Below are 25,609 nucleotides of genomic sequence, written 5' to 3'. Positions count from 1 at the left end.
GGCAGCCAAGCCAGTCAAGGTTATTTACCAATAAAAAACTAAACCGAGGTCATTTACTTAATTTTGTTGCAGAATTTGGTTATTCCATAATATTTTTCTTTGGGTAATATTACTAGATAGCCTAATTTTGGAACTAAATTAAGTTAATGACTTCGGCTTGGTTTTATGTTGGAAAATAACTTCGACTGGCTAAATAAGGCCAACTAAAAGACGTAAATATCCTCATGTGGGATAAAGAAAGTTTCAACGTGTATTGACTTTTGGAAACACATGTAATAGAGATCAATTGCATCTCATTAGAGAAAAACATTTTATCTTGTGGAAGGAATTTAGTGAAAAAGATCTCTGGATATGGCGAGAGTGGGATAGCTTGACGGCAAAAATTCGAGCAAGAGGGATAGATCATCGACATGGAAAAATAGGAGAGAAAGTGTGAGAGTGATTCGGTGGTGTTGATCGATCTGGTGATAACACTTTCCGACAAGAGAAACGTTTAACGATGGAGATCCGAGTACAAGGTGAAAGAAAGAATACAGTGAATTTAAGGAAATGGCATGAAACATGTAAAAAATACATGGATTTATCATGTACATATCATGTGATATAAGAAAATATCATGATTTCTTGGAGTAAATAGAAATAGCATGTGGTATGATTATTTTTAGATGTATATATCGTGTCATTTATAAGAACATCGTGATTTTAATTACATGTACATGTGATATAATCATATTTGTTAAAAATATCATGTAGTTTATAAAAGCAGCATGATTTTAATTACATACGATCATATTTGTTGAAAATATATATCATTTCATTTATAAAAATTGCATAATTTAAGTACATATATACATGCGATTCGAGCATAGCAAGCAAAAAATCACAGTCAACCATTTAAGGGGGTAAACAATACTCTCTTGAAGTTCATATTTGACCATTGAAGGGACAAGAGTAGTCTCTTAAGAATTTTTAGATCCAACGTGTTGAGAGGGATGGAAGAGAGAGAGTGTCTCCGAGTTGAAAAGAGAGAGAATCTGGATGGAAGAGAGAGAGGGTCTGCATATAAGAGAGATGGTAAAATTGTCAGAAAAAGGTATAAAAATTGTCTCTCAGCCGATACTGTTACTCCATAGTTAGTTTCTATATTCTTTTGTATTCTATGGTTAGTTACTATAAATAATCTATTTCTTTCTACTTGGACCGCAAAGCATTTTTATGCATTAATTGTGGATTTCTTTCCAATAAAATTTTATTAAAAAAATATAATAACTTAAATTAGTGTTTCATTACAATAACAAACACCAAACAAATATTTTCTTTGTCTATAATCTGGATTATAAGAAGTGATGAAGGATCCTTCTTATCTCTTCGTAAACAAACATATGGAGTTTATACAACCAACCTATCATCATCTTTTGTAGGTGTAGTCTCTCTTCTCTCCAAATCAGTCTCTCTCTCAAAATTTCACAATTTCATCATCTATCCAATCCATGAATGCATATCTATCATTGAAAGCAAGAGGCAAACAGATCCTTATTGATACGGTCGATCAGATTAGTAAACTTCCAGATAATGTGTTGGTCATGATCCTCAAAGAAATGTTAACAGAAGATGCGGTCAAAACAAGTGTCTTGTCTAAAAGATGGAAGACTGTATGGAAGCAAGTGCCATATGTCTTGTTTGATATGCAAAAATCTTTCTTAACAATTATGGAACCTTTGCCCACTCATTCTAATCGTGTTGCCAAACTGATAACCGAGGTTTTTCTCTATTTTCTCTATCTGGAAATCTTTTGGATTATTGTATTTATGAATGAATTGATGATTACTTTACATTTTGACTCAATGAAGAAAGGTTATATATACATGAACCAATTTGAAATCAACTAGGATGTATCAGTTAATATGAAAACCTTAGATAACTCGAGGCAAACAACAATCTCAGATTATAAATCCATGGTGGATAAGACAACAGGAAAAACTCTATGAACGTTTATCTCTAAAACTTAATTATAAATATCACCAACGTTTATCTTTGTTGTTAGGTGTTTCTAAAGAGTTTTTATCTTTAATTTTTCGCAATAATAAAACATAATACTAACGGTATTTCGCACGCAAATTTTAAATGATTGTTTATCAATATATTCGAAGGTGAGCATATATAGATTGTAAATATATTATTATAATAGTTAGTTATTGAAAATCTAATAAAAAAATCTCTTGCCTAATTCACTTAGTTACATGATATTATATATAGCTTCACATACAAATCTTTATTAGCGAAACTGAAGCACAAGAGACAAACAAATTAGCTTTTATTGACAACTTATATTGTATATGTGTCTTATTAAAATAATTATGTTTGTTCTCTTAAAGGTTATTAAAAATCACAATGGTGATATGATGGGCTGCACAATCCATCATTTTGCATACTAATTTAAAGATGGTGAACTAGAAACTTGGATTCACTTACTTACTCTTCAGAAACAAATTAGAGCTCTCGCACTTCCAAACATTCCTGGTAACAGTAAGGGTGTCAATATACTCCGATTGTCCCCAAACGCATTCTCCCATCCTAAGCTTACAACACTCTTGCTACATCAATACGAATTAAAAACCGCAAACGCCTTCAGGACATGCCATAATCTCAAAGTTCTGAAATTTGAGAATATATTTGCTGAGGTTAAGAAAAATACTTGGGTTCACCCCTATGGGTGAACCCTTGTATTCACCCCCTTTATTCTAGACCTATCATTATGTCATGTCATATTATAATTAAGGAAATAAAATCTGTAAACTATTAATTAAATGAGGTTAATTATATGTAGGATTTACACTTTATAATTAAACAAAATTATATATATGTTTGGGTTTATAAATATAAATTAGGGTTTAGATTTTACAATTAAAAAAAATCTTTATGACGGTTTGGGTTTTTAAAATAGAATTAGGGTTTAGATTTCTTTTATAATTAAACGAGTTTATATGACAGTTTGGGTTTATAAAAGAGAATTTGGGTTTAGATTTTTTTTTTACAATTAAACAAAATTAAATATCAGTTTGGGTTAAAAAACAGGGTAATGTTTAGATTTGTTATTAAATAATTGTTTTTTATTTATAAACAAATGATTAGATTTGATTTTATAATTAAATCTGTTTTTTTTTTTAATTATATGGCACATTCTAATTGGATAAGAAAATAGGAGGTGAATAAAAGGGTTAACCACTAGGGGTGAACCCAAGTATCCTTCTGAGGTTAATGTTTTCAACACGGTTATTGCATGGTGTCCTGTCTCAAGGTGCTAGTGCTTCATGTCATGTGGATGCTAGGGCTTGCTTGAAGATTCATAACAATAATCTAAAGCTCTTGCATGTTGCTTCCTATTATGTTCATAGCATTGAAGTGTCTGCACCTCTTTTGGATATTTTCTCCATTGACTACATATTTGATAGGGAATATAACTTCTTCATAAAGTCCTCAAGACTTTTCTTTACTAAAAACTATGGGGCTATAGACCCGGAGAGAGTACCAAGCATGAACTATAACATTTCATATAATGTTCGAGTACATACTAGCAAGCAACAATTGCTTTATTATTATTTTTTGTTATATAATTACATATCTATATATATAGAAAATGATATTTAAATTATTTGACATGTTTAAGTTGTTTATATGAATCAAAAGGAGATGGAAAATCTTGGACATAGGTTCTTGATGAGTAGCGATGCTAACTATTTGGGGAGGCTTAAATCTTTGGCGGTGGCCGTGGATATAATGAATACGAAAGAACTTGAGATGTTCAGGCAAATTTTAGTTGCATGGAATGGAATCATGAAAAAGTTGGATATATGTTTTAAGGTACGAACATTTTAGTCTTCAATTTAGGTAGATAAATTTAATGTTTTTTTTTCGTTTATCACTTCTGTTTAATTAATACGTATCAAATGCGAAACATTTTTATGTATGTACTTGTATATATAGCATGACAATGTGTATAAGGAAGAAGGTGAATCTTCTATTGGTGGAACACAAATGAAAATGTGGGAGGAGGAAAACTCATTTCCCAATGCTGAATTTCGAGTGGAAGCTTTGTAGATGTTTAATTTCAGTGGTTTGAATAAGAAACAGTTTGCATTAGCTTCGCGTTTTATAACGCAAGGGACCGTGATGAACACGATGATGATCGAGACGTCTTTGATTCCTCCAGTTGAGAAGTTTTATATAGAAGCGGCCGTTGCAAAACTGATGGAACTTCCAAAGGGTAATAAGAACCTTAGTATTGGATACTTCTGATGAAATTTGGTTCGAATCTAGTTCTAAATAGTATCTCTAGTCTTATGTGACAAAACCTATAGTGAAAAAGACAAATTTCAAAACAATTTCATGTTGTTTTCTTCTCTCTTTATATAATTAATCTTTCTTTTTGTGACATAAAATCTATGGGCTAATTCTGAATATTTTAAATGCAACAATACTAGTTTCTCTTTCTCCTAATGGCTTATAACAAGAATTAATACAATTTGTTTTAGAAAATTTTTATGTGATATCGTCTAGTAAATTAATACCAGTTTAAACGGTTACCATTTTTTTTTTATATCGTCTTTGGGCTAATTCTGAATGCTTTAAACTTTTTAATTACATTATGTAGACATCTTAAACTTAAGTAAAATCCAAACAAAGAACAATTGTATTTCTTTTGTAGAGATGTACCCTTGTGATTGGTTAAAATCATAATTTATTTATTTATTGAAATGTCTATAAGATTATCATATAGTATGTTATTTTATAATATCTTACGTTTTTGTCTTATTTTCAATCTTTAAAATGTTAGTAGGAGCGTTATAATATATTCTCATTTATCATGTCATATTAAACGTTTCTAAGTTTAAATTTTTATTAGTTATCAAAGTAATAAACCAACCCACGCGTAAAATAATTGTACTAACATCGATTATAACCCATACAATATCATATATTATGAGAGCTCTTAATTTTGTTTTATATATTATGATGAAATTTTTATATAATTAAGATTTAGAGGTATAGTAGACTAGTAGTGTTTACAACAATCAGTATTTTTAATTTCAAAAAAAACTCGACTTGAATATAAAAAAAAAGAACAAAATTAAAAAACATTTGGTTTTTACTAAATAGGCTGAGTGTAAGATATAAATATAAATTTTATCAATAATATTTAAAATTTGAATAGTAAAATACTGGTGTACATAATTTAATTTCTTGATATTTAATTTAATAATTTTGTTTTAAACAAAATTTCAGTGTTATATTATTATACATTTTAATTCTCCACACATTAATTGATGATATTTGAATTCTATATACTAACGTACACAATGTTTCTATTTAAATTAGCATTTAGAAAGAAAAAAAATTCGATCTTCCACATTCAATTTTACAATACAATTTAACTATCTATTTCATCATAATAAACTCGAGTTTAACTATACACACTTCATCTTAAATGATAACAGTTTTATATCAAAATAATATTTATATTTATATGAGATGAAATCTATATCTTAGTTAATATTAAAATAATTAACAATTACCAAACATAACTAACTAGAAAAACAAAATACGCAAAAATATTTGGAAAACAAACATTGTATAAAATACAAATTTCAAATAGCATTTTTATTAGTTAATATCCATACTAAATGATTTAGAACCAAATTAATACATGCTAAAATTAATTGACCAAAACAAATTTGTTAATTTTTGTTTTGGTTAAGAAAAATAAACTATAATTTTTTTAGATTTAGACATAGTATATGTAAATTTGTTTGTTTTGTAATTTTTTATATTTCTTTAAGAGAGAACAAAAAAAGTTAACTCTTTTCCAACACATGTCAACATCTGATCGATAGACTTGATATATGGCACAATTGTATGAGTTATTAACTTTAAAAACCATACTTTATAGAATAAGATTTGTTTCATTTTTTAGTTTTTTTTATTTCTTTAAGAGAAAAAAGAGTCAACTCTTTTCCAACACATGTCAACATTTGATTGATAGACTTGACATGTGACACAATTCTATGATTCATACTTTATATAATAAGGATAATGATGTCTAATTGGCTTAGCCCAATAATACTTTGATGGATACCCAAAATCAAAACAAATCCAGCTTTGACCAAACACAACTTTGTGTTCTCCGCCGAAAAAGACTTTGAATCGTATCTCTCACCCAACTCTCATGTGTCAACAACATCTTTGATTCTTTTTTGAATCATCGCCAATCCCTCCATTTTTGGGTTTATCTCCATTTCGATCAACTTTTTAAGGTAAGCTTTAAGCTTCATTTCTCTAATTTCAAATTGAGTTATAGATGTTTACTCCAATTGTTTCATGACATCAAATTTTACTTTGGTTTGGTTATTATGTTTACATCAATTTTCATTTCTGATTATCATTTGGTATTCGATTGAATCAATCTTTTGGTACAACATCTCCGTGATGCTCTTCACGATTAGAGAATCCAATGCATTTTAGGATTTCTCATTTGTTTCGGTCGTGCCCAAATCAGAGAAAAACCAATCTTTATATCATTGCTTCATTTATTTTTGTCTGTGTCACCTAATTTTGGGTAACTGTAATTTTGTTTTCGTTTTGGTCGGTTCATATGCCACTATCGAGTTAAATTTTGTTTTATGATTTTCTCATTTTTTTTACAAAAATAAAAAAACTTTTCATTTTCTTTTAGGAGCTATTACTAGTGGGGGTGTTTGTAACATCCTGGTTTCAAGAATATGGTAATTCATGCATAGATGTTTAAAAGAATTATTTTGATCATCTATGTCAACAAAGTACACATATATTTCCGGTCAAATATCCAAAAAGAACTCCACAATTAAATGTGCTTATGCTGGAGCAATTTCAGAATAGGTGATATTCGGAGAAGTGATTGTCAGAACCGTGTGAGTGAGGACAAAATATAGAGAAAGATCATGTAGTGATTTGTAGGTTCATTAAACAAGCCTTTAAAGCCTTCTGATAGTGGACCGGTCGTCCGATACGGATGAGCCCACAGACCAAGAGAGAATGTGGGACCCACTAAGTATGATGGTCGGGGTGTTACAATCCCAATGGAAATGTTCGCATAAGATGCTGTTAAGACAAGTATATTGTCTAAACGATGGAAGAGGGTGGAAATCCCTTAGTCCAGTGATTAACCAAGGGTTCATTAATAGTTATACACTATGTTTGGGGTTCGAGTTTCAGAGAACGCAATTTCTTGCAAATTAATGGTGCAAAGCTTATCGGAGGTCTAGAATATCGCATGCAGAGCCGTTCGTAGTGGTCTTAAGTGCGGGGAGAGCCTGTCCATCGCAGGGATGTCGTACATTCAGAACCGAATTATGAATTAGAGGATGCCACATCAAGACCTTAAGGTTATTGTTATGAATCTTCAAGCGAGTCCTTTTGTTGTACAACATGACATTTAGCACCAGAACCTTGAGAGAATGATACAATGAAATAACTGTGTTGAACACATAAACTTCAACGAATATTTTCTCAAGTTTGAGATTCTTGGGATTATGATAGTCGTTGAATTGGCATACGCGGTTTTTAAACTATATAGATATAGGAACAATGTTGTGTTCTTTGGATGCGAGAATGTGTTTGGGGACAATTGGAGCAAATTGACTCCCTTACGGTTAGTATGAAGGTTTGAAAGTGAAAGATTTTTGGTACGTTTCTAGAAAGTAAATAAATGAATCCAAGTTTCAAGCACATTGTCTTTACACTAGTGTGGCAGGCTGGCAGCCTACCAGATAACCATTTTGATTGTTCATAAAGTGTTACCTTCATATTTTGCAAAACCTCTTATCCAATTGCGAGTGCAAAGTAGAGTTGGAACATTCCATTTAACAATCATAATGGTCATCTGGTGGGCTCTAGAATTCATCATTATGCACACCAAAGTAAAGATTGTGTGCTCGAAACTTGGATTCAATTACTTTTTCGTCAAAACATACCAAAACTCTCTCACTTTTAAAAGTTCAAGTTAACGGAAGTAAGGGGATCGATCTGTTCCAATTGTACTCAAACACACTCTCTCATCCAAAACTCACCGCTCTTTCTATATATATATACTGTTTAAAAACTGTGCATATCTTCAACGATCGTCATAATCTTAAGATTATCAAATTTGAGAATTTTTTTGCTGAGATTGATGTGTTCAACACAGTTACTTAATTTCGCTATTCTCTCAAGGTGTTGATGGTAAATGTCATGTGGTACAAGGAAAGGGCTTGCTTGAAGAGTCATAACAAAAACCTTTAAGGTATTGCATGTAGTTTCCCTTTATTTTTGGTGGATGCTTGTTAGCTTTCTCGCTCAGGTACAAGTACAAGAAATTCCATTAATTAATACTATATATATGCAATATTTTATTAAGAGTTCTATGCATAAGTAAAGTATATATGCAATATTTGATACCATAGTCTAGGAAGAGTCCTACGCATTATATGAGTTTGAAATTAATATAGTTAAATATGCAATATTTTATAATTAAATTATGTTAGGTACTTAAAAAAAATCAATTTATATGTCATATTAAACAAATTTACTATTTATATTAGATAATTATCTTTCAAGATATAATTATTATATCATAAAAATTGCAAAGGTATTAATGTTTCTACTATAATTAATTGTCTACTGCAACATGAGACTATAAAATTTTGTTAGAAATGATGATAAAGTGAAGATAGTGATATGATATAAAAGGGGGGCTTTTACAGAAATGAGTACTTTTTGGCCTAAAAATGAGAAATTAAGCACTTTCGCAATGGACTTATAGGGTTAGGCTTTTTTGTGAGATGGATTGACGAAATCACCCCTGGAATTTCATCAACATCATCTTCTTCTTCGACAACTCAAAAACATTTCTACGACCAACACCCATATTCCGATTAACCCAATAGAATCAATTAACTGCTTGTTGATTGAAGAAAGCTAAACCCTAAATGGATACTATATAGTGAACCCAAGGGATCCAATCTTGAACAATAATCAAATCTATTTAAACTTCAACAGTTTTCCTTCTTCCGTTTTTAAAATAAAGCGAGAGATGATGAAATAGTGATTCATATCGAGAAATTAAAATTCAGAAGACGTATAGATGATAACTGTCTGTTTCTTCGAAGAAGAAGATCGACCACACATTGATCTGAACTTCGAAATTTTGGTTGAGGTGATGGAGAAGCAATTGACCAAATAATCAAATTCTCTGTTATAGCGATTGACTTTGATGACATCTCCGACAATTGCTCCGGTGATAAACGCGAAGGAGAAGAAACATAATGGTCCATTGAATTGGAAGATAAAACAGTCAATGTATTGAGTTATAAGTACCTATATCTATAAGGAACTAAAAAAATGCTGGATTCGACAATGGCATAGAGAAAAAAGTGGTTTATTCATAATTGATCCATAAAAACGTGATTGGTAAATATGTATATATAAGTATATCAAACTACTTTCTTATAAACATAACGGCTAATTATTCTAATACAATATAATAAAACTTTAAATTAATACTGTCAAATTTGTGAGATATGTTACAAAACAAAATTAAATTGAAGAAAAATAAAGTAATTTTTCATTCAAGATAAAATTAAATAGGAAATTTGCGATATGTTACAAACAATTGTGTTATGGTATCATTAAAATACATGACATTTATTTTTTGCTTTTAATTTTTTGGTTAATCTTTCATACATTTTAAATCTTGTTAAGAAAAAAAAAAAATAGAACAAAAAAAAAACAGAAATAAACTTTGTGAAAATCAAGAAAAATATGGATTGTTGTATAAATTTAGTTTTATGAAAAAATGAATGAAATGTACTTTGTAAAAAAAAGATGAAGTAACACGCTTACAAATAAATTTCCAAATAGCACTATATAATGTGATGTCTCAACCACAAAAAATTAACTTTTAGTAAAATGATTAATTTAAATTTAACGAAAAATCGATAATAGTGTATTTGGATTTAAGAAGAAAGACACATGATACTATTCTTCAAACTCAAAGTAAAACTTGAAAGCATCCTATAACGCATGAATCACGATTATGAGATTTTGATAAACTCTTTACATACTAAAAACGGTGAATTTGGAATAATATATAATATTTTTAACAATATACAGTAGTATTCATATATAAAAGCTAAGATATTAAAAAGTAAGAAAAGGGTATGTGAGGATTTGAACGCTTTTGAGTTGTTCTTTGTCAAAACTTAGAACTCTCAACTCACTCTTTAGTTCACTCGTTTGTAATTGCAGAAACTTGAAAGTAAAGAACACACAGGAATTTTACGAGTTCAGGATTCAGACTTGAATCCCTACGTCTCGTCGAGATATTCTCGGAAATCCACTAAGAACTTACTCTAAACTTGAGCCTTTAGGGTTCTACAACTTTCTCTCTCTGTTACAAACTTCTCTCACACCTTAACTACAAAACATGAACCACTATGTTCTTATAGAGACAGAGAGAAGGATCTAGAATGGTTACCCGTCAGCTCGTGCTAACATCTTACACAAGTCTGCTCTTCTTCCTTCAATTACGGTCCTCAATTGTAACTGAATCCATGTCGAGGGCGCCTTGATTGACACAGATTCTGAGAGCTTCCTTCTTCGTCTGCTTGTACGAACTCGACAAAGTGACGAGAGAGAGAGAGCAAGAAGACATGCCTTTTGTTTCTCAAACTTGGCGCATAAAGTGAACCCTCTAAGCGACCCATAACTCTTATCTCTTCCTTGCTTTCATTTGAACTTCGAACCCTCTATACCGAATAGAGTCTTTCCCATACTTGGTGAATTTAGACCAAAACTCACAGGGTACAATATATACCATATACTAGCAATTCCTAATATCAAACTTGTTCTCTCATCTTACCAGTCCGATATTTGTAAAACAAAAAAATCAACCTCTTTGAGTTTCTTTATGTGAAATTGTCTAAATCTAAAGTGACAACAAGAATTGATTAGTAAAAAACTAAGAGAGAAGAGAGAATGAAGGCATATCCTCAATTCTGAAAACATCATCCATCATCAGCTCTCTCTCAAGCTGCCCCTTGTACATCTATAGAAATACGTGTATCGAAAGAAGAAGAAAAGATTTTTTTTTCTTTTCTTTTCTTTTGCAGGTTTATGAATCAAGGCTGTGATACCATATAGATGTTGGAAGAACTGATGATTTATTATGTTCTCGACATTACAATATATATACAAGAGAGAGACCAGCTAGGGTATACAAATTGTAATAAAGAAGAGTATATACGACATTACATATATGAACATTTAACCTTTGCAATCAAGTATATGATTGATCCTCTTAATAAATGTAGGATATGATTGATATCCTTAATACATCTTAGCACATCCTACACAAATACAATTTATCATCACATCGCCATCACCATAACCAAGCAATATAAACCGAAAGATGATCGACTCACGTTGAATTCCATGTAGGTGGCGTTCTTGTCCAGCCATTGCTTGTCCATTACCACAAAGGCAACACAGTAAAGCAAACCAAAGGCCCATTCGCTTTCTAGATATTCCAAAAACTTAGTTAAAAATCAAGTAAACCAGAGAGCCATGATCATCATAACCAAATATTTCCATATTTCACCTGACAACATTTGTAAGAATACCAACCGTATAAAACTCCTAGGTTTTGCTGCAAATGTAGTAAGTATTAAAACAAGGTTTCTTGCTTCACAAACAAAGAGCAAGATATTAGGGACACTCACATGCTTCTAGGTCAAGCATTTGCATGATCATGAAGGTTATGTTGACGCCCGCTACAGCGAATGGATATTCCCAAGCTGCTCTTTTGCCTCCCTGTTTCTTCAAGAGACGCTGAAACGAAGTCTACACCAATGCCACCCGAAAAACATCAAAAAGGTTATGAATCTCTCAAGTAGAAAGTTATGAGAGTTAAGTTTACCGAGAAAGTCTTTGCAAAGAATCGAAGATTCTCCAATGAAATGAATCCATCTCCTCTGATAACAACAGTCACAAGAAAACCAAATTAAGCACTATCTGACATGTATGGTTACTCAAGCAAGAGAGAGGTTAACCTGAAATCAGTGGATGGATCTTTTCTTTGCCATCCCATATTTTTCCACTGGTCTGAGATCAAATCTTGAAGCTTTTCATCAGCATACGTAGCTGATCACAGTGCTCTCAATGCATCCTGATGATCGGGCCGTGATGCATCATAGTAATTCTTCATTCTTTTCCTCAACCTCTTCAGTCTTTCTTCGTATGAAAAAAAAAAATCAGACTTAGAAAATTGAATGTTGTCATACAAAAACGAGTTAATGGAGCTGTTGTTTCTATTTGTGTTAACCTGCAATGGTGTCAAGTTAGAGCAAATGCGTTCATAAGCTCTCTTGCGGTTAAAGCAAACACATGTTAGACTTTTCTTGATTCTCCAACTAGGCGTGCTACTACAACTCGCATCCTCTGCATCCGCGTTAATTAGTTCTGTATAAACAAACAAGAACATGTTAAGATTCTCAAGATTTAAATCCCTACAAGAACACGATGCCAAGTCCCTAAGAAAGGCTCCATTATCTGCTCCGTTGTTCATAAGCTTTCCTAGAGAATTACACGAAAGCATTTCGTACTTAAGTACTAACAAACTATAGAACTATAGTAGCTTCCATTGTTGGTTTACAAAAAAAAATAAAGTAGCTTCCAATGTTATTCAAGAATCAAGCTTCAAAACACACTTGGTCAAGTCATAAGAAAATGAAGACACAAATGACATGTAGCTAGACAGCAAGTAAAGTATACCATATTTTGGTCCGGTTTGGTATGGCTTCGGTTATTGAGAAAATACATTAGAGGTTTACTTCTACAGTTTGTGTTGGGTTATCGTAAGCTCAGCTCAGAGATGGAAAAATCTAGATCGGTATTATTTTTTCTTTCATTTGCGGATCAATTTTTAATGGTTTTAGTTCGGTTTAAATTGGTTAAACTGGACTGGACACTCCTATGACAGGTTACCCCAATAATAGACCAAATATGTGACCCCATTGCCATATAGAAACATATGTGATTATTATTGGAAGTGAGTGCAACTTGCCTACTCCAATTCATAAACTTTTTGTTTTAGATTCAATTTCATACATCTGTCAAAATTTGCTCTTGAAGCTGATCTAGACAATATATGGGACCAAACATAAATTCGGTTCTACAACTAAATTATAGTAGTATAGTTTACTAATTTACCTAAAACAGTTACGAATCATAGATCTACTGAAGTTTGTTTGAGTCACGTGGCAGACCGATTGAATCAAAAGAAATTTTCACAGAAGTGGACGAAAAAAGATTTGCTCTCACCGTTTGTCAAAGTGAGAACTGGTTTTCACGTTTTGTGTTTTCATTCAATTTCGGACCAAATTACCCTGGGAAAACTTAATAATGGCACAAACCAAACCGTGCAGCAGTTCGTATCGGTTGAGTTGATGGCGTAAACCAGACCCTACAGCAGTTGGTTTCGGTTTAGTTGATGCGTTCAGTTTTGAAAACGACAAAAAAAAAAAAACTGAAACGAAGAAACCCGAGAAAACGAAAAAGAGAAGAGAGTAACGGAGAGATTTGCGAGAGAATCAGAAAGCGAAACGAAATTCAGTATCCATTGCTTCAAAATTCGACATAACTTCAAATTGTTGGGTAGTTGAATTGAGCCACTGAACTCCCACATCCGGGGAAGTGAAAGTTACTGTTTTTCCCGGCGAAGCCAAGAGAAAGTTACTGTTTATTCCGGCAAAATTTGAACCTCCAGCGAGATAGCATCTTTAGCTATGGCTGGGAATAAAGCTAACGACGAAGTCCCGAGGAAGCAGCATGGTCCAGGGAAGGAGAAGCGGGTATTAAGAGTTTCCCCGCGGAGAAAACGCTCTTCGACAAAGGCAACGGAGGAACTGGGTTAGAATCTCTAATTTACCGTTTGTTGTCTTTGGGTGTATCAGAATTGTAAAGCTTGTTTGATTAAAGGGTTAGAATTTGTCGGAATTTAGCATATCTTTAGGATGAAAAATTGAGAAGTAGAATTGGAAATCTCTGTTTCCGCCAAAAATATGATTTTGAGTTATAATCTGGAAAATGTCTGTGTACGTACACTACTTCGGTTTGCTTAACAGTATATGACTTTTAATTGCAGGTAGTCCAAGTGTTGCTCCGACTGAAGATCTTACAGTTGAAGAGTTACCACCAAGACTCTTTGCTCTAGACCGGTACCCTTCCGAGACAAAGATGAACGCGTACTCTAAACCGGAGTACATTTCTGACATAGCAAATGTACTAAAGGGGAAACCAGAGATGCAGTTTCTTCTCGATTCTCCATTTGGGGAACTTTTTAAAATACCCAAAAACAAGGCATCTTTCAATGCTAAGCTTGTCCTTGGACTAATATGCCGTCAGTTAGTGACAAAGAAGGTGAATGAGATGTGGATTGTATTCGGCGGTCATCCAATCAGATTTGGATTAAGAGAATTTAGTATCCTAAGTGGGCTGGAATGTGGGAAGTATCCCAAGAAGAAAGACGTTGATGATGTTATCAGTGTGAAACCTGAGTGTGAGAGTGTTTGGAAGACTCTGTTTGATGAGAGGTTTGGGGACACGGTTCCAACAATTGCTGATTTGGTGAGCTGGCTGCAGGAGGAGGAAAGCATGGAGGGGTGGAAGCAACTGGCACTATCTCTTATTATTTTGGTTGACGGTGTGGTAGCGGCCCACAGTAACCCCAACAGGCCTACTTCGAAGACTGTCGAGATGACTAAGAACCTGGAGTTCTTCTGCAAATACCCATGGGGAAGGGTGTCCTTTACCCGTACTTTGGGGAGGATAGCAAATTTCCAAACTCCTTACGATGCTCAACAACTAATAAGGGGTTTACTTGTAGGGTCTTATGCACTCCATGGCTTCCCATTAGCTCTCCAGCTTTTAGCTTTCGAAACAATCCCATCAATTGCTAAGCTAGGACCTGATGATGTACCTAACAGGACATTTGCTGAGAGGTCTATCCATCGTCTTGCCTCTCGGCGAGCAATCCGGACATCTCGCATTTTGGAGTGTGAGGCTGCTGATGAGGTGTGTTAAATTGTGTATGTACGTACATAATAAGTAAATGTACATTATCTATGGTTAACATACTTATTTGTGTAGGTTGAGGTCAACTATATTGTGAAACCAGCTGATAATGTTTGTCCTCCATCTCTTTCATGGGATGATGAAGTTGATGATCCAAGGGTTGATTACATTGAAGCACTGTTGATAGATGGGCACCAGTGGCAGGAGGATGAATGGGTTGGAGGCTATGCTAGAGTACCAAAGCAGTTGTGCCCACCACAACTAGAAGAGACAGGTAAGTATAAGTATAAAGGTTGTTTACATTTTTTTTTGGTATTGCACCCAGAAGAAAACCAATTAATAGCAGCAACTGGTCTATTGTAGATGTTAAGAGGAAACGAAATGCACCGGGCCCGAGCCCTAAAGAACCTGCTATGAAAAAACAGAAATCTGAAATGGACTGTGATAAAGAAGAGAACGCTGAGGATTGTTTTGGAGAGCCTGTGCCTGAGAGGTTTATTGTTGAAATGAGGAGGTCTTTCAAGGAGCTGGAAGACCAAATGTATCAAATGCATGAAGATATGAAAGACTTTGTCCGTGACCAGATACGTGCTGCCCTTGATCCAAAAGGCAAAAGGCCAGAACAAACCATACATTCCCATGATTCGCGGGAACCACCTACTTCTATGGATAAGGCACCGGTTACTGCGAAGAAGCCATCGAGAAGGATGTCTACAAAAGGAAGCACTGGAACGAGAAAGTCTTCAAGGCTGACTCGTGTTTCTCATGATGTGGACACTCCTGCACTTTCTGTTGGCTGTAATTCCAAAGAGGAAGATTTGGATGTCCCTGGAGTACATACCACTGCTGTCGGCGGAAGAAGAAAACCTTCAAAGCCGAAGAAAAATGTTTCTTTTGCTGTTGACACTACTGAGCTACCTGATTCCAATAAGGAAGATATGCAAGGATTCATTGATGAACAGGTAAGTCATGTACGTACATTGCTAAATATTTTATAATCCATATGTATAACTGTACTGTCTACTTCGATACAGTATGGCGCTAATAATGAAAGTGATTTTACTGCAAATGATGGATTGGATTCTTCGGCCGCTGAAGAAGAGATATTAGACACTGGATTTTTAATAGTTCCTTATGCTGGATCCACACAATCCCATCTGGTATGTCGTCTACTAATACTCTTAACAATCTGTTTAAATGGTGTACGTACATATTCGCTTAAGAAGTTAGTTAAACTATGTTTCAGGATAGAGGAAATATTGTTGTTGGTAAGACTGTCTTCTTAGGTTCAATGTCTGGACTGTCTATATTACACAGGAAGAGAGGCCTGTGGAAGAAGCTACTGTTGACACCGAGATGGAAGAAGTTCCATCTAATGTGTCTGCAAGAGTTTCAGAGGTAGATCTTCTGGTAATCGTTATATACAGATTTCCATGACTATATGCATATATATTACATTAATTTCTCCACTTATCTAACGCTTAACTCTATGGTAGCCTATGTTTCAGGATAATGGACCAAAGGATGTTGCTGAACCTGGCTTAATTGGTACCCATACAGGGGCCGATGAAATAGCTGATGCTGACATAGAGATGGTAGACAATCCATCAGGTTTACCTTCAACATCTGCACAGGTATGTGTTAGTCACTTGTTCTTTTTCCATATGTGTACGCCCATAAGACTTTGCAAATTATTTTTGTTTCAGGAAGAAGCAAGAGATGCCAGTGCATCGACTGTAGCTAATGGCAGCGAGTCAGAAGAAACTTATGAGCCTTCTGATGGAGATACAGCTCACGTACCTGGCACAAGTGTACGTACATTTTTGTCACTATGTTCTGTGTACATATATATTGTTTCATACATTACTAAAAAGTTTCTTTCCGATGATAAATTCTACAGGTTGAGGCGGCAGGAGAATCCAAATTAGTGACAAGGATGGAAGTTGAAATACCTGAGAAGACCCACAGTGATCCCTCATCACCATTTCAAGTAGTTAACAATGTAAGCTAACTCTTGCAACAAATAAAATGTACTATTTACTGTTCAAATGTATAAAATTTATATTATGCAGGTCATACGGGAGTAGGATACCAAAGCCGTTGGTGATTTGGCTGCAACTACTGATGTGGAGGTAACAATTTGTGTGTTTCAATTCCTATTTTCGGAATAGCATGCATAGGATTATATGTGTACATTATATAGACTTGTGTACGTTAACTTGCACAAGTAGTCATGGAAGAGCCGGGTATTGTCGAGGGGTCTGTAGGAACTGAGGATCCTAACCCAGGGTCAGATGAAGCAGACAAGACCGATATTCCTAAAAATAATGTATGTACCTATTTTAAACATAGAAAAACGTATGAAACTGTTGTTGACAATCATATTTGTTAACAGGATGAATCAGACAATGCTGCTGCTGTCGAAGCAAAAGAAAAAAAAAATCGTCCCCAAAGGTCCCAAAAAAAGTGAAGAAGCAACTTGTCTATGAACAGGATGATGCCCATCCTCATGGTTTTAAGGCAAAAACAGTTTTGGTGCCCGATGTACCAACTCAACAGATAGAGGTTGTTATCAGGGCTGGAAATGTCTCATACAACCCCCTGGACATGGTTGACCCTTCAAAAGTAGAGGAATTCAGCAATATCATTAAAGGACCCTCTGTGTAAGTACATTATATTAAAATGGATTATTTAATATCTCAATCATCATTTTTCCAAGTCTTAAGGTTGTTATCAAATATTTTTTTTGGATTTACAGGATTCACACTCTTTTCGGGTTTCGCAAAGTGCCCAACGAGTTTTTTGCGAACCTTCTAACACCTGGTGAATGGGATGTCCTCAAAGATGCAAACATTTTCAGCATGTGCAACGATCCCTATGACTTCTACGCGGCAGGCCACGATCCAAATGACATCAACTCCGAAGGTCGCTATAGACCCTTCTTCAAACGGTGCTTACAAGCTGGTAACCCCACGACTATTTACCATGAAGGACTGCGTCTCGTTACACATGAGTCTGACATTCAGGGAGCTATCCTACACTTAGAGCGAATCGCCCCAAGGAACGCCGCTGCAACCCTTGCATGCGCTATTCTTTACATATGTGCTGGTAATGCTCACATGGGTGGTGTCTACCTTCGGCTCTTCGGAAGCAACCATTATGCTTTGGAATCGGAGGAGGCACGTGACATTTGTGAGGAGGTGCTAGAAGATATAAAGAAATATGGTAATACTTTAAAATATACATACGCTAACAGTTTTTCGTACCCGAAATGTGGTGACGTAAGCACTCCTGAATGCACGGAGATGTGTTACATGAGATCGAGACTCTTCAATAATCTTTGCAACCAATGTTACATCTGGTTGTGTGCTAAATGGATTAGCCAGATCCTGTAGAGCTCACATTCGCCATGATCCTGTCATATTTATAAGTTTTCTATGCAACAATATGTGAGCTTTTTACGTTGATTATCAGTAATGGAAGTTTGCTTTTAATAATTACCACTTCGTAATTTATTCAAACATACTAGCTCAAACTACTCTAATATGAGACATCATTAACACAAAATAATAATAAAATAATAAAATATCTACGTACACGATATATGATAATGTACACGTGGCATAGTTTAATTCCAACTATAAAGATTACATAGTGAGCGACGATATAGTTTGTAAATGAAGACGAAAGGAAATTTGATTTGACGTCGTATAACCCATATCTAGAAGATTTCGCTCCATATTAATTACTCGCTGTCAAATACACTCTAGAAGTGACCTCCATCACACTCTCATTAATATCTCTATTAGACGTACACGGTTCCCGAGCAACGTACTCAATTGATTTGGCAGATAAAATAAGTAAGTTAATGTTTATTTGAAAAGATTGTTAGTAAATGCGTTGACCCCTAATATAACACTATACATGAAGCCAGATTGTTCCACTTATATGCAATACAAACAGACGTCAACTCAACCTTCTGTCAGAAAACGTAATGAGTATTTTATAGACGTACACGACGCGATTATGAGAGGTACACAGTAGTTTGTTTAAATTAAAAGTTACTAATATGATGCACTAAATATACATCCACGTCACCCACCCACTTACATTGATGGTTATTCTCCTCTTTAAAACTCATGTCAAACACACTTAGTTGAATACACGAATCCGTCTAAACCTCCTCGTTTGAAAAACAATGCCTTTCCTACCTCCGCTAACCCCTCCAACCGAGTTGTACCTAGGAATCCAATTGCCAAACCCCATAAGCATACTTGTCAACTACCTCCCCGTCAGCCAGACTCCCATAGAGACGCTAAGGAACTTAGTCTACAGTTGTAACATCAACACCCTTGCAATCGATGAATTCATGACGTGGCCGTCGTTACTCCAACCGGAGTCTACCTTCCGGTCATACTTCGAGCTGCTTGTAGAACGTGGATCCATCCCGGCGGTTTACCTTGAAGGTGTTCGCCAAGCGAGCAACTTCGTGACAGTAGCTCAGGGCCTTTCAGTCATGACAACGGTCGCTTTATCTGATCCCTTTGCTTGCTTTGCAACCGGTTTGTTCCTTACGTGTACCGGTAATCACTTGGATTTCCTCCCGATCAGCGAAAAGTTCTGGGAAATGACACCCACCCTTGAAGCTGGCCACGCGGTTGCAGAGATGGTGATGTATCACATCAGCCAGCTTCACACTGAAAATGCTCGCCGCTGGGAAAGGTCTTGGAGGTTTGTCCACCCGCCGAGTTGCGTAGGGCAAGGAGATTGCTATATTCTGCTAGAAGCAAAGCTGCTAAGGTTTAAGCTACTCTACTCGGCTCTACTCTCAAGTCTTTTGGTATGACGGATGCACACATATTTTGTAACACATGTGTATGCTTCGTTGAAAAAATTATGTTTTTTGAATCGTTCCAGTTTATTTATCTTATGAATTTCCCTTTATATAAACTGCCTGTCCTTTTTATGTTTCTGGCTTTTGAATGAATTACCACTTTAAGTATTACTAGATGTCTTCGTCTACGTACACTATATAGTACATTAAACTTGGTTTATCGTACATTGGGAAATTGCGTACACAACATAAGTATAAATCTAATAGTTTTTGATGTTGAAGGCACCAAAATTAATATACGTACACGATAGCGTACACCAGAAACTATACGTACATTGCGAGAGGATTTGAACAATAAAACAAGGCACGTACATAAAACAACAAATTAGATTAACATTTAAACGGAAACAGGAAACAACAACGATTGAAATGTAGTTTGGTTCTTATGGAAACAACAACAACAACTGGGAAAGAAAACTTAATTGAAATGTAGTCTTATATTATATTAAAACGGAGAATAATGGTTCATTCCCTCTAGCTAAAACACCACCATCGAGATATCCGCAACTTCTGGTCTGTCCGGATTGGCAACCACCTTTGAAATAGCACCATGGCTCTCAAGCTTCGGGTTAGACAGTTCGGTTAGACGCCAAAAGCTGAGTGCGACAACAAAATTTCCCTTACCCAAACTCTGAAAGTAACCATCCAAGTACTCCGCCTGTTGATTGCGGGCTTCGCACTCCAAGACTTTATTGCTACGTTAGAAATAAGGACAGTTAGCGTTTAGAGTGACATTGTAAATAAAACAAATGAAAAGAACACTTACTATCTATCTTTTATCTCGAAACTCAGTTTGAGACCGTAATAGTCTGTAGTCAATGCGCCAACATCAACTAACGCTCCAACGACATCTAGATGATGGAGAAACAAAGATAATAAACAAAAAATTTCAAAAATGTAATAAATGAAGCATCGGAGTTATTCCTCCTCACCGACTAAAACGTTCTTGTAAGCAGATTTCTCCAAAATGTAGTCGAAGGGATCGAAATCGAAATCTGGAACTGGTGGTGATCTCGGTGGGGCCTGAACGACGACGGTCCGATACATAAATAGTATGCCGTATTCATGCTTTGTTGCTCTGACTGAGTCAGTTGACTTACGGACCAAGAAAGAGGTGATCGTCTTCCACTCATTTTCAACGAATCGGTCTTCGTAAAACGGAGCAAGGCGACGATCAACGGTGGCCTCAATACGGTTATTCTTTACATACAGAACATGATAGTAGACAGTTTAATATACAAGTTAAGCGAATGAACGAGAAAAACACATAATGATTTGACGGAAATTACCGCGTAATCTGCCAGGATAAGGCCGAGTTCGAAGACGTTGGGCGATATAACCTTCTTGAAGACTCTCACGACAAAGACATATATTCGCCACCCAGTGATCAGAGAACACAATTCTGAGACCATATGAAACCCCTCCATCTCACGGATAGCAAGAACAAGCGAATCGAAAGACTAAATTTTTTTTAGTGAATGATATAACTGCCGGCACAAGAAATGGGTTTAGAATGAGGATTGTGGATAAAATTAAGGAAAGGAGGAGACTTAAATAGAGGAAATCTGGAACGGCTACAGTTATTAATGCGGTTCCAACTACACTTGATTCAAATTTTTGGTAATAGCCTGGTAACCGTCATATAAGGTAATTATAACGTTGATTTGACAATAAACAGCAACAGTTACGTCCTTTCCATTAAATACCAACACAACCACAATATACCCAACTATGTCTCCAACTCCGTTCATTTAAGAGGGGGAATAAGTTAGATTTTCAAAAAACTTATTTCAAATTACTCAAAATATTGAGCAACCACCTCTATGTTCCCTTATTACATGAACTTTAACACGTACACAGACAAAAACGTACATAGTTATACGAACGTAGAGTTTAAACATATGTACACAACGTACATAGTTACAGGTGGATTATATATAAACTTACGTACACCGAGAAAACACAGAAGCGTACACTATATTGGCCGGCTCAGAAACTTAGGCTCAAGGTGAACAGCACATGCTCCATGATGCGCTCTCGGGTAAACAACACTTAGGCCTTTGTATATAGATGAATGTCTGTCCGAGACAATCATTAAATCGTCACTGTCTGGAACAATCTCAGCTAACTTTTCAAAAAACCATGCCCAAGAAGCATCGGTCTCACCATCAACAACACCAAAAGCTATTGGGAATATTTGGAAGTTCCCATCTTGGGCACATGCAATAAGGAGACATCCTTTGTAAGGTCCGACTAGCTGCGTTCCATCTACCACAACTACCTTCCTCATATATATCAGACCTTTGATAGAAGCGCCAAGAGAGACAAAGACATACTTGAAGCGCTGCTTACCATCATCTTCTGGTGTATAGTGTAGGTGTGTTATTGTACCCGGATTAGCTAATTGGAGAAGATACAGATAGGTCGGCAAAAACCTGTAATTTGCTATCTCATCCCCCCTTACATTTTCCACTACAACCTCTTTTGCTCTCCAAGCGGTAGAATATGAAATCCGCACATTCAGATCATTTAGGAGTAGCTGTGGTAAATCGACAGCTCGCGGCCCACCCTGCGTAGAACTGTATCTGCTCCTCACAACTTCCCCGAGGAGCTTATAATTAGCATGTTTATTGTAGTTCTTCCGAGAGTCGATGTTACACGTATGTGTCGTAGCATACGAAGTGATTTTGAAACTTTCTGAATCCTTCACGACGCGAGTAGTCAATTGCCATGGACAAGTCTCATCAACGCACACCATCTTCAATGTTTTAGGACATGACTTAGGTTGCTTGAAGCAAAAGCATTGCTTTATCGCTTGAAGAGACATTGTTTGTTGCATGACTTTTCTATTCTTAAAAACACTTTCAACAAACAAAGTTTCGCCTGTGGTGCTGATTTCAACCTGTGTCTCATCAGCTCGAAAATTGAGTAAGTCATCGAACACAGGAGCAGCATCGTTACCGAGATTCGCCAACTCGCCACCATGTAACTTAGGAAATTCATTATACACTTGGTAAGACTCAGCTGCGGTAACTACCCCATTATCATTCTGTGTCCCAGTTGAGGAAGCTCCAATACCGTCGATCACTTCATCCCCGGTGAGTTCGTTTATACAAATAAGATTGGAATCCCTTTGCCCTTCGCAGCGTGTACCGTAACCCAATGGAGAAATTGTTTCTTCGCCAGGTACACTAAGACCAGTGTACGTACACGTTTCCAAGAGACGACTGAATTCCCCTGTATCTCCGCCAGGTACACTAACACTCGTGTACGTACACGTTTCCAATAAACGACTGAATTCCCCTGGATGTTGAGCAGTCTGTTGAGTGAGACTGATGTCTTCCTCAAGATTTCCTTGTACATATTCTTCTACTATTACATCGTTCCACTTGTTGTAATCGTATTCTTCGCCAATACCTTCACTACCGTCTGTGGTAGGATACGTGGTACTTCCCCCAATAGATCCATCCACACCAAGATAATCATCACACCCATCATCATCTTCGTTGCCCTCCTCCACTTCATCCTCTTCTGTTGTATCGTCTTCAACATCGGCTTGTTCCTCTGCATCCTCATTATTTTCATCAACATTTGTAGCACTATCAAACACACGGTCACTTTCAGAAACTTCACCATGAGACCTAGAGACAGTATTCCCGAACGCCTTCACTGTATTATTGAAAGAGACGAACAAGTTGAGAGAAAGATACCCACCACGAACCAAAAAAAACGTTTCGAGACCCATCTGACTGTCAATGTATACATGAGGGCGTTTAGTATCTATCAGCACTGACATTTCTCCCGGCATCCAATAGCTAATTATGGGATTGATCTCGGTGGACTTCAAACTGAAAGCCTCTCGGAGTGTATGGACAAAGTCCGTGTACGTCATGGTTTCCTGAACGCGTACACAACGACCAAAGATGCCTTCCTCAAGTTCAAATTTCCATTCTCCTTCTTTGCATTTCCACTCACCGACCATAGTAAATACGGGAATATCCATAACCCACCTGCATCATAAATTCAGGAGACACACATTAAATGCAACTGAAAAATACTATACATATAAAAAACAAATGGAATGTCGATACTACACATTTATAAACCTAAATACCAATTATCATTTGACTATTTTAAACAAACAAATATAGATTTTGCAAATTTTATGATAAAAAAATGGAGTTCGAACACAATCAAGATCCTAATATGACATAACAAAAAACTTCTTAAAAGAACTTCATTACTTACACGAGCAATGCTTGTTTTGGCTCCAAACTTGGTACAAAAACAAGATCAACACTTCTTCAGCAGCAATGTACGTTCTCAATAATTCTTTGTTCTTGGGTTCATCTTCTTTATCTCAACAATTTTTTTATTAATTATTATCAATAATTTTTTTAATATTATTTGATGTAATGATGATTTTGCATTAATTGTGACAATAGTCACATCTAAACTTTTTGGGGGCATTAAATGTTGATGTCACTTCGGAATAATGGAAATAATCTCACTTGTAACGGAACCGAATCGCGTCAACGTGAAACAAAAAATCTTCAACTGAACCGGAACAGTGTACGTAACTAAACCTGCTAAACTAAACCGTACATTTCAACAGTTACTAAGAGAGAAGCGCAAGGGCAGAAGCGTCATTTTGCAGGCGAAAAGACAAATGGTGAAAACCACATTTGACTTTGACAATCCATGGAAATAAAACATGGTCAACGGGTGTGGCCTGCAATTTACCCTTGAATCAATCACAGATCTTTCATACCGGCCCAATTAAACTAAAGCCAGTACAATCCTGCGACCACCGATACAAATTATTTCACAACTCAAGGGATCCACAAATGGACCAAATTCTTTAGATTATATGAAGAAACCAATGCTCCTTCTAACCGAGATACCTAATAATTGTGCAAAGAAGAGTCCCAAAACATCACATCTAGAAAAAATAAATCATATAACAAAATATTGTAAGTAGGTTTCCTTAGACGTATTCATCAAAATAAACCATATAATAAAATACTGTAAATACTGAAAATATTTACACGTATTCATCAAAATTATTTGAATCCGAATAAATTCGAAGAAAATCTAATAAACTCTCCTACTCAAATTATCTGAATCCGAATAAATTCGAAAAATATCTAAACCAAAATCCATATGTCTAGGCCTAGATGGAGGTATGTCTTGTTAGCTTGGTCAATGCATTCTCATTTTCCAAACTCCTGATCAGCGTTTAGTTCATGTATAAAATGGTCACATGTGAAGTTGATGTATAAAACAACCTCAATTTGAAAGTTGGAGTATTAAATGATATTTCCATGTTTCGATATGGTAAAATGACGTTGTATTAAGAACTAACGGAGACTAGTTAGCAGCCGTTATCGTGTCTGCTAACGCCAGATAACGTCGTGTGGATTTTGGCCTAGTCAACGATTAACTCCGTATAAACTGGCCAGTCAACGGTTTTTAAATGTATTAAATGGCCACATACAAAGTTCACGTATTAAATGACCATTTTTGAAAGTTCATGTATTAAACGACATTTTTCCCATTTCTTTAGTCATCATT

At 35.5% G+C, this 25,609-nt stretch overlaps 3 protein-coding genes, 1 long non-coding RNA gene, 1 other non-coding gene and 4 pseudogenes across 9 annotated transcripts; 6 read left to right on the top strand and 3 right to left on the bottom strand.

The window, feature by feature from the left end:
* Positions 1-1,490: 1,490 nt before the first annotated feature.
* AT3G43415 (F-box/LRR protein) lies at positions 1,491-1,988 on the top strand (the record flags this gene model as incomplete). Its single annotated transcript, NM_001339098.1, has 2 exons — positions 1,491-1,760; positions 1,890-1,988. The coding sequence occupies 2 exons, from the start codon at positions 1,491-1,493 to the stop codon at positions 1,986-1,988; spliced, it is 369 nt and encodes a 122-aa protein (NP_001326747.1).
* A 1,702-nt stretch (positions 1,989-3,690) lies between these two features.
* AT3G43410 (F-box/LRR protein) lies at positions 3,691-4,296 on the top strand (the record flags this gene model as incomplete). Its single annotated transcript, NM_114209.1, has 2 exons — positions 3,691-3,861; positions 4,099-4,296. 2 exons carry the CDS (start codon positions 3,691-3,693, stop codon positions 4,294-4,296), a joined length of 369 nt encoding a protein of 122 aa, NP_189927.1.
* Positions 4,297-6,144: 1,848 nt separating this feature from the next.
* AT3G06605 lies at positions 6,145-6,584 on the top strand. The gene has a single exon (NR_141265.1). It is a non-coding gene; the product is annotated as an other RNA (long non-coding RNA).
* Positions 6,585-7,629: 1,045 nt separating this feature from the next.
* On the top strand, positions 7,630-8,095 carry MIR5638a. Its single transcript, NR_141264.1, has one exon. It is a non-coding gene; the product is annotated as a microRNA ath-MIR5638a precursor (primary transcript).
* A 3,001-nt stretch (positions 8,096-11,096) lies between these two features.
* On the bottom strand, positions 11,097-12,664 carry AT3G43400 (ELMO/CED-12 family protein; the record flags this gene model as incomplete). The annotated part of the gene is made up of 8 exons (NM_114208.1): positions 11,097-11,116; positions 11,405-11,417; positions 11,493-11,587; positions 11,669-11,716; positions 11,790-11,898; positions 11,987-12,041; positions 12,120-12,210; positions 12,454-12,664. 8 exons carry the CDS (start codon positions 12,662-12,664, stop codon positions 11,097-11,099), a joined length of 642 nt encoding a protein of 213 aa, NP_189926.1.
* Positions 12,665-13,853: 1,189 nt separating this feature from the next.
* AT3G43390 lies at positions 13,854-18,536 on the top strand (annotated as a pseudogene; the record flags this gene model as incomplete). Its single annotated transcript has 13 exons — positions 13,854-13,977; positions 14,213-15,141; positions 15,217-15,415; positions 15,505-16,103; positions 16,176-16,301; positions 16,459-16,551; positions 16,650-16,775; positions 16,848-16,952; positions 17,042-17,143; positions 17,229-17,273; positions 17,384-17,470; positions 17,635-17,804; positions 17,900-18,536.
* An 803-nt stretch (positions 18,537-19,339) lies between these two features.
* AT3G43380 lies at positions 19,340-19,987 on the top strand (annotated as a pseudogene; the record flags this gene model as incomplete). Its single annotated transcript has 1 exon — positions 19,340-19,987.
* A 526-nt stretch (positions 19,988-20,513) lies between these two features.
* On the bottom strand, positions 20,514-21,462 carry AT3G43370 (annotated as a pseudogene; the record flags this gene model as incomplete). Its single annotated transcript has 4 exons — positions 20,514-20,730; positions 20,802-20,886; positions 20,968-21,235; positions 21,325-21,462.
* A 548-nt stretch (positions 21,463-22,010) lies between these two features.
* AT3G43360 lies at positions 22,011-24,038 on the bottom strand (annotated as a pseudogene; the record flags this gene model as incomplete). The annotated part of the gene is made up of 1 exon: positions 22,011-24,038.
* Positions 24,039-25,609: the final 1,571 nt, after the last annotated feature.

The sequence above is a fragment of the Arabidopsis thaliana genome, chromosome 3 (genome assembly GCF_000001735.4).
Source record: "Arabidopsis thaliana chromosome 3, partial sequence".
In the NCBI taxonomy this organism is placed as follows: domain Eukaryota; kingdom Viridiplantae; phylum Streptophyta; class Magnoliopsida; order Brassicales; family Brassicaceae; genus Arabidopsis; species Arabidopsis thaliana.
Note: the sequence above shows the minus strand (reverse complement) of the source record. Positions and strands in the feature narration are given on the sequence as shown.